This window comes from Anarhichas minor, unplaced genomic scaffold, assembly GCF_050575085.1.
Source record: "Anarhichas minor isolate MPS153535 unplaced genomic scaffold, ASM5057508v1 ptg000082l, whole genome shotgun sequence".
Classification (NCBI taxonomy): domain Eukaryota; kingdom Metazoa; phylum Chordata; class Actinopteri; order Perciformes; family Anarhichadidae; genus Anarhichas; species Anarhichas minor.
This window is the reverse complement of record NW_027466528.1, coordinates 866,601-875,683: the sequence shown is the minus strand read 5'-3', so window position 1 is coordinate 875,683 and position 9,083 is coordinate 866,601. Positions and strand designations below refer to the sequence as shown.

Here is a 9,083-nt window from a genome sequence, read left to right as displayed (position 1 = left end):
ATCATGTTCATAATTTATGAACATCCAATTAAATTTTCCATTTAAAGAAAAGTTAAGAGGAAAGTTTGTCTAAACTATAAATGACCTCTGAATCAGCAGGTCAGACTATTCAAAACGATTTAAGGAATCAGGATCAGCCAATAAGAAGACTTGCTGTCGGTGCGTCTCTAACATCGTGCAGAGCGCTGCTGTTGGACCAACAATCATGTGATGGATTTCCCCTCGTTAAAAGCAAAAGCTGCTGACTCAGCACATATTGTTTGAGTGTGCAGTGACAGTCAAAATCTTTACATGGCCGATGTTGAAATAAATTCACAACTTGCTTACAATTTGGTATATCTGTAAAATATACCAGCAAATAACAAATATAGCAACGTATAAAAATGTCAAAGAAAGGTGCCACAACCCCCCGTACCTGATGGTGATCTCGGCCTCGTCCCACTGCACCTTCGCCGAGGTGCTGCCTTCCTTCACCACGCCCAGTAGTGTGGCGTGCCTCCCGGTCTGCTTGTGCACACATCTCCCGCCGACACGCAGGCCCGCGTCCGCCCCTCCGATCACCGCCAGGACCGGCCACACCTCCGTGCAGAGCGTCCTCAGGTGGTGCTCCGACAGCTCCCCCAGGCCGTGCTGCTGCCCGTGGCGTCCCCGCTCCTCCTCCGTCCTCGTGGGCGTCTCCTGGCTTTCCCTCTGGGCGTCGTGCTCCTCGCGGCTCTGCACCGAGCGACTCTTCTTCAGCCTCTGACCCCCGCCACCGGACGTGCCGGCGGACTCCCTAAAGCAAGGCTTGATCCTGTGGAGCCGCTCGGTCATGGTCTCGTTGATGCGGTGGGTCCAGAGGTCGGTGCGATGCAGGATGCGGATCAGCTGCGTAGTGGCCTCGGCCAGGACAGTGGCCATGGGGCTGCAGACCGGGTTGCCAGGTAAGAGGTCTCGAGGTGTGCCCCTCATCTGCATGTCACAGATCTTAACCTGGAACAAATAAGCAGAATATACATATATAATATATATATATATAATATATATATATGTATAATATATATATATATAGAAAGCATCACATTAGTGTAACTGCGTGTAATGGTCTTTGTGAATTGGACTGTTTTTGCAATGTGGCTCATTAACATAAAAATGGCCACATTTTTGCATACTACCTCATTTAAATATGAGTAAATGACACAGGGGGTGAGTATTATTTGTTGCTAGAAGAATCACACAGGGTTTTTTTTGTATTATTTGTGCAGGTTTAACAGCTGCAAAACCCTAACAATCCTTCTGTGAATCCGCCCTCAGAGATCATACCAGAACAAAAGCTTAAAGTTATGGAATCTCATCCCCCAGTAACAGCTGAGTCACTGTAAAAATGAGCAGATGAAAGAACTCCTGCAGATGGAGCAGTAGGTGGATGCTTATGTGCGTTACCTTCTCTCCTGGGTTACTGCTGTAGAACATCACACAGGGATAGAGCTCTGTGGCGTCAACGTCCTCGAAGGCCAACTTTGGTTCCTGTTGAATCACAAGTCAGCAGTTAGAGATGAACACAGAACCCCGAGGAGGACATGTGGCTCTTTTATGTTTCGTCTTTGCTATTGAATTGTGTGTGAATAAATGAATATGCATGCGTGTCCATGTCCAGACGAGACATTCATAATTTAGGGACGGACTAGCAATGATCAACGCAGTTTGTGATACTTTAAATTATTTTTTAAATATCCAAATCAATATTCAGTGTGTCTCACCTCTCCGTTCTTGCCGAAGGAGATGGTTCTGGCCTCCATGTCCAGGACGCAGGTGATGAAGTCTCCCTGAGTGAAGCTGCTCAGAGTCAGCGTCTGCTCTCCGTTGTGATAGAGGTTCCCGCTGTACGCCCGGTACAGCCACATGTCCGACGTGGGGCGGTGGTTGAAGTCGTGCACGGGCCATCGTGAAACGCCCACACACGTGCCCTCATTGCCTCGGTTCTCCTTCACGATGTAAAACTACAGAGGAAATAAAACGGGACGTGGTTCAAAACAGGCAAAAAATTAGATAAGTTTATATTTCTGTGTAAAGCAGTTTCCCATCAATTAATGCTCCGCCTCTACTGTTATCCTTCCTTAACTATCAGATTATTCAGCCCTGGTGTGTACATTCAGCTGGCTTCATGAAGATTTTGAAATGTTTAAAAAAAAAATGAGTTCCCGACTGGGAAAGTTCCCATGAACGCCCCGCCCCTCAAGTCGGAACAAAAACTAGGAAAGATGTTGAAAACTTTGTTACACGACTTGCCGATTGACGTCACATGACTGAGAAAGATGGCGAACGAAAGTAAACGTGTTGACGATGAGAAACTTTGTTATTAATTCATGTATTGCGTATCAATTTTAAGAGGGTATAAGGTTGTAACAGTTAGTTGCTGTCCACGTAGAGGGACCTTGATTAGTTCGAAAAGTTGGTCTTTCCACACCGGGGGCGGGACTAATAGACAACACAATAATGGGAAATACTCGTCTGCTAATATTTTGTATCAAAACTATTCATACTGGCAGCGATGCAATTTTGTCAACACTTCAAAGGTTAAAACAGATTCACAAGCAGAAGACCAACAACCAGCATCCTGTTGACCCAGAGCAGCGTCTGACTGTCTGAGCTGAACTGTTACAGCCGAAGACACTGTAAGATATTTCCTTTCAGTGAATACCTCTGAGTGAATTTGAGGGCTTTTATTGTGAAAGGTAAGAACAGAAGTAGTGGATCTGGTCTGTGTTGCCTTTGTCAAGGTTGAAAGGTGTAATAAAGTTTGCCGTCTTGGTTCAGACTACGGAAGTTGTAATGGCTATCAACGTCTTGTTTAAATGCTCCGAGTAGTAAAATACAGAACATCTTCTTTGTAGCTTCCGAAGTCGGAACAACTTCCACAATTCAGGATGTCAAAGCATCCGAGGAGCGCGTGGAAGCAGCAGGAGATAAGGTAATAAACAGTAACTGTACCTTCCACTGGTAGCATCCAGAGGAGATGCCGGTAGAGGCCAGGCCGTAGCCTTTACCCCCACTGCCATGTGTCAGACCCTGGCCGTTCTCCACCATGCAACACTGAGCCTTCTCCGGGTCAAAGGACACTTCCTGGATGGGAAGGTTCTCGTCCTCCTCCTCTGACTCGCCCTGGGGATCAAAGAAACCGTCGGCCGCTCGAACAAATAGTCATAATAATCAAAACACGAGTCGGGGGGGAGGATGGAGGATGATTACTACACCTGCAGTTTGAGTTCCTGAACTTTTTCTTTAATCTGGATCGAGTGTTTGGCTTGAGCAACGGGAGCTTCCCACATGCAGTCGGACAAAAGGGCGAAGAGCCGCTCGACAACCTAGAGGAGAACAAACTTTATCAGCTCACTGGCTGTTATTGAGGAGTTGCACAAAAAAAAAAAGCAAAGAAAGCCGACAAACCTGTGTCATTTGGTCGTCCTCCATATTGGCCTCACAGGCAGGAAGGACGGCCTCCAGCACATGAAGAGCCAGGAGCCGAGTTCTCAGGTTGCCCACCAGAGGGACCCCTAGAATCAAAACAGCCACGAGGGGTTAATGAATATCTCAGCTTTGTAACATGAAGCAGGCGCACATGTTACACGGTGTCGTGTGTCACAACGGCTGGTTGTACCTAAGCAGCATTTCTGCGCTGCGATGTTGAGCAGCACTTCGGTCCATTTAGGGGAGGCCATCTTGGACTGGATGGCCTTGGAGGACACCACTCTCCTGAGGAAGACAAGGAAGTCTCCGAGGTGCAGCTCAGCAGTGTGCTGCTTACGGATCAACGCTGAGGAACGAGACAATAAAAAACACGGACACAATTACAGACCTTTGGTTATGTTTCATGGAAAACAAACACTTTCACTGTAGGCACAGTAACTATTGCTCTTAAAGGGATCTGTTTTTAACCATTCTTTCAGGCGGCAACCTCCGGTTCTGTCCAGTAAAGTCAATGCTTCATGTGTTAAAGCTGCATTCTCTCTAGTGTCCACCAGGGGGCGACTCCTCTGGTTGTATAGAAGTCTATGAGAAAATGACTCTACTTCTCTCTTGATTTATTACCTCAGTAAACATTGTAAACATGAGTTTATGGTCTCAATCTCTAGTTTCAAGTCTTCTTCAATACAGCATGATGTTCATTTAGTACATTATGGTCCATTTAGAGTCAAACAGACCATAAAGCAGGGGATGCTTTAGGGCGGGGCTACACGGTGATTGACAGGTCGCTACCAGAGACATATACGTTGCGTCTACGTCCAAATCATTCTTGCCAACAAGGTTAAATTAGTTTTATATTTTAGTTAGTTAATGGAAATACTATTGTCAACAACAGTGTTTGATCATAGCTTCTGTTGATGAAAACCAGTATGTATTATCCGTGTGTTATCCGTGTATTATCCGTGTGTTATCCGTGTGTTATCCGTGTGTTATCCGTGTATTAACCATGTATTAACCGTGTATTAACCATGTATTAACCATGTATTAACCATGCATTATAAAAACTCCTTCATCACCTCTGAAGTCTTTCTTTTCAGAGTCTGCTCCGTCCTCCTGTTTGCTGTCCTCTTGGTCTTTTCCAGAAGAGAGAAGACTGACTCCCGCCTGGGACAGCAGGTTCTTCAGCTGACTGCAGAGCAGATCCAGCAGCGACTGGACAACCTTGGGACTCAACTTGTCCGCGTACGTCCTGCGAATCAAAAGGACAAAACAGTTTGTTGATATAATCTTCGGGTTTTACAAAGTGCAGATTTCATTCCTCTGGTTTCTAAAGCTCTTACCCGGTGCTGATGGCCAGTATCTGCAGCAGGCGTGTGGAGGCCACCTTGAGGGCGGTGCTGAGCTGAGACACTCCGGGTTTCTGCAGCAGCTGGAGCGGCTGGCCCAGCATCGTCTCCGTCCCGCAGAGCTGAGACAGCACGCTGAGCAGCCCGCTGGAGATGGCCAGGGACACGTCCACCGGCTGGTAGCGGACGCTCAGCGCAAAGACGGTGACCAGCAGGAGGCGCTGCTGGGCTTCTAGGACGGAGAAGAGGTCGAGAGAAAGAGATAAAATAATCAAACAGGCTGTTAATAAAGCGAAGCCTGGAAATTCATCATTTCAGGAGCCGCTCTGCCGTCGGTGTCGTCAATTTAATGACGGCACGATGATTTTAGGTCGACAGAAATACTGAATTTAACCCAAAAGTAAAAGATCATTTTAACTCGGATACATAACTATCAGTGAAATAAATAAATAAAAACTTTTTATTTCATAGAATAATTAATCGGCATTTACGTTTCAGTTGTGGAAGGTTTTGTTGAATTGAGCGGATTCATTTATCTGCGTAGTTAAAAGGTTTATTTTTTGTCTGTTTGCGTTTGTTGTTATTATTTCCTACTTTGTCTGTTGCCTGCAGACAAAGTTAATATTCTGTTATAAATACAGTTGTGAACGACGTGGATCGAAGACTTGTGGGTGTGTTTTATTTTTTTATTTTTAAACATTCATCCTCATAATTATTTACATACAGAGTCTGTTAGCAGGAGAACGCTCACACTTCTTCTTCTACTCTGGTTGTGTGCCCAGTGTTTCACTTAGCATTCAATAAGTATTCAGAATCTCAAGGATGCTGAAATAGAATCTGTAAAAAATTGATTGACGGGAAAGAGGCTGAGGCAATGTGGGCGGGGCATCAAGGCCAAACTGAGGGGGCGTGTTCCATCATGGCCCCCGTCAAAAACCTTCCCCGAAGTAATGTAAATGTAAAACAAGCCCAATTAACTACTTTTGAAAGTTGTCCTGCACTTTGAATGAACAAGTGAGAGCAGATCGCAGGTACGACAAAAAAAAGTTAATGTTCAATGTCTTTAATTCGTATATTCTACAACCTGAATAATTTGATCCTGATAAATGATGGAGGCTCCACTGCTGAGGTCGTGCAGCAGTCGTCTCTCTTACCTATGTGGTGCTTGTTTGCCTGCAGTGCTCTCTCCAGGGTGACAGACAGTTGCTGGTAGATCTTATGAACAGCTGTCTGGATTTCCATCTGGAGGCTCCTCTTCGTTGCTTTTACACCATCCTGCAAAAGAGAAAGATGTAAACACACAGTTAATATGGTCACTACTCAGGCTGCACGACATTACTGACAACCAGGCGCCAACCTCCGGTTCTGCTGAGTGAAGCCGATGCTTCATGTGTTAAAGCTGCATTCTCTCTAGTGTCCACCAGGGGGCGACTCCTCTGGTTGTATAGACGTCTATGAGAAAATGACTCTACTTCTCTCTTGATTTATTACCTCAGTAAACATTGTAAACATGAGTTTATGGTCTCAATCTCTAGTTTCAAGTCTTCTTCAATACAGCATGATGTTCATTTAGTAGATTATGGTCCATTTAGAGTCAAACGGACCATAAAGCAGGGGATGCTTTAGGGGCGACGGCGAAATCGCCCGACTCGAGTCTTCAAAACATCAGTCCACAAACCAACGGGTGACGTCATGATGACTACGTCCACTTCATATAAACTATGTATATGCTGAAAACTGACTTTGGGAATTTTTTATTTTTTTTGTGATATAAAAATAATTTTCACCAGATGACAACAAAGTACCCGTTTCTTCAACATCATCCTTTCTGCAGCAGAAACATTTTCTCACTTTTGAAATCAAATTTTTTGTTTCAGTGTTTCTCTTTTTTCCTGCTTTGGTTGTTTGATAAATTGATGAGAGTAATTGTGATTGGTGCTTCGCTGTGCATGCAGAGTCACGACCACCAAATTCTGTGTATCCAACAACTCTTAAATCTGAGTAAATCAAGTTACATTTGACATCTTCTGTGCAAGCTTTCCATTTGTATCAAAGCAGCAAAAAATGTTGCAGCATTACAAGTTTGAGTTAAACTGAACTGTCACTTGACTATCGATGCTCATCAGTATCAGCAGTTGATGAGGCTCACACGTACCTGGTAGTGATGCAGCTGCACGCTCTCCCTCTTCAGGCCTCCGGCGCCCACGGTGCCGAGGCCAAAGCAACCCGCCAGGAACTGCAACCTGACAGAGGTGAGCAGGGAGGAGGACTGGAAGGCGCCGCCGGATCGATCCGCGTCCCCGGGCTGGCTGCCCTTCTCCTCCATGCCGGAGATCAACACCACAATCTGGTGGAGCGCCTCCAACCGCAGCTGGAGATTAAAAACAAATCCCAGTGGTCGAGTGGATATTCTAACAGCGTCGCATGTGTTTTCTAGATCTTTTAGCTGCACTATTACCAATAATGTGTTACTGTTTTCAGAAAATCTGCCTCATTCATTTGACACTACGTAGTTTTAAAGAATAAATCTGGTTATATTCTACCATTTTCTTACTGAAAAACAACAATATTGATTGTATCCAAGAAGTATTGTGTGTGTATCAAAGCCTGATATCTCTTCTTCCTCTTGTTAAAACACATCGATGACGTGTAGATTCATTCATTACCATGAACACACAGGGATTAAGTTTGTACATCCATCAATTTTCCTCGCCTCCTCTCATTGCATCCCAGTGCCTTCCACCTGAGATGTGAGCGGAGGAGGCGAGGAAGAGACACGAGGAGAGGGGAGTTGAGGAATTTAACTAAATGAGACATCCTTTGCTTCGTAGGCAACATTTTAAAGCGACGTCACTTAGAGTGAGACAGAGACCCAGAGAGGTCCTGAGAGAGCCCCTCACCTCTGCCCTGCTCTGTTGCTGTTCCATGGCCAGGATAGTCGCCTGTGGGCTGGTGGACATACTTTCCTCCGGCTCCTTGAAGGCCGGAGCGAGGCCCACATCGCCGCTGATGAAGCTGACCATGTTGTCGATGAGAGCGTGGATGCCCAGCGAGCGGCTCAGGTCCAGGTCCGACTCCTCGTAGAACAGTGCCGAGCTGTAGCTCCGCTGGCGGCTCAGTTTGGCCCGGAACCAGGACTCGGCCAGGGAGTCCGGTGAGCTCTGAGGTAAGCCTGAAGACGGGAGGAAGAGAGGAGCCTTTCAGATGTTTAAATGCACAACGTAACACTTTTGATGGATGGGCCATGTTGCTTTTAAGCACTTAGGAGCTATGCAGGGCAATGCATTATTACTCTATAAGAGCTCATCAAATGGAGAAATGCTGAGTCGTCATGCGGGCACAAGCCTTTATGAGCCATTATGGATTCATCTATAATGGGTGCACTGAGTTTCAAACACCCACTGAGGGTAAAAATGCTGTAGTTGAGAAGTGAAATGGCAACCGGAGCTCGTGTTTCCATACTCTAAAGCACTGAAGTTTAAGCATCAGTACTGATGATTCATTTTAAAAAGGACAGTAGTGATGTTTAGAAGTGCGTTAGTATGAGGTTCTTCTCCATCATCAGTGTTCTACTACAGTAGAGTTTATAGAAACACATATTTTAGACTCCTAAAATAATCTATATCAGTTTAAGCTTTATTTAGAATATTTTCTCCTCTTTACTTTGATGTCAGACAGACCTTTCTGAGGGGAACTGAAGCTGTTATCTTTGTTCTCTTCAAAGACACCAGACTCCATTCATAAAAACAGTCATTTAACCTCTCAGAACTCAGGAGTTGCTGGTTTACTGTTGCCTCCTAACTTGTCATTGTGTGACTTTGGTGTTTTAAAGCGGTAGTTCAGAATCACCAAAGTCACACAATAACACAAACACACTAACAGATGGAGGCAGCAGTAGAGCAACAACTCCTGTGGTCTGAGAGGTTAAATCACTGTTTCTGTGAATGGAGTCTGGTGTCTTTGTAGAGATCAAAGATAACAGCTTCAGTTCTCTGACATCAAAGTAAAGAGGTGAAAATATTCTAAATAAAGCTTAAAACTTAAACTGTAATAGATTCTTTAAGGAGTCTAAAATACGTCCACAGCAGTACATTGTACTCCTGTGTGTTTCTATAAACTCTACTGTAGTAGAACTCTGACTCTGGAGAAGAACCTTATACACACACACGACTAAACATCTCTATATCAGTACGGATGATTTCTGCGACTGGTAATTCCATGAACTCTCACAAATCACAATCTTCACTGGGAACGAGCCTTCGTTGTCCAAAGTAACAGAAGAATGAACTGTTA

The 9,083-nt window shown here is 44.9% G+C and overlaps 1 protein-coding gene across 1 annotated transcript; it reads right to left on the bottom strand.

Moving 5' to 3' along the window:
- Positions 1-218: 218 nt before the first annotated feature.
- LOC142938306 (putative E3 ubiquitin-protein ligase HERC1) lies at positions 219-8,250 on the bottom strand. Its single transcript, XM_076081595.1, has 13 exons — positions 8,193-8,250; positions 7,691-7,962; positions 6,946-7,161; positions 5,945-6,065; positions 4,785-5,022; positions 4,521-4,693; positions 3,638-3,793; positions 3,427-3,533; positions 3,234-3,344; positions 2,971-3,141; positions 1,740-1,979; positions 1,423-1,506; positions 219-972 (listed from the first exon to the last, which is right to left on the bottom strand). Exons 1-13 carry the CDS (start codon positions 8,248-8,250, stop codon positions 313-315), a joined length of 2,607 nt encoding a protein of 868 aa, XP_075937710.1. The 3' UTR covers positions 219-312.
- Between the last annotated feature and the right edge of the window lie 833 nt (positions 8,251-9,083).

Excerpts from the sequence above, each read along its gene's own strand:
- LOC142938306 (XM_076081595.1), bottom strand. The coding sequence starts at position 8,250 with ATGGAAACACGAGCTCCGGTTGCCATTTCACTTCTCAACTACAGCATT. Across the intron at positions 3,534-3,637 it reads AGCGCAGAAATGCTGCTTAG|GGGTCCCTCTGGTGGGCAAC; the intron begins GTACAACCAGCC and ends TTTTGATTCTAG. Across the intron at positions 1,980-2,970 it reads CTGGATGCTACCAGTGGAAG|TTTTACATCGTGAAGGAGAA; the intron begins GTACAGTTACTG and ends TTTCCTCTGTAG.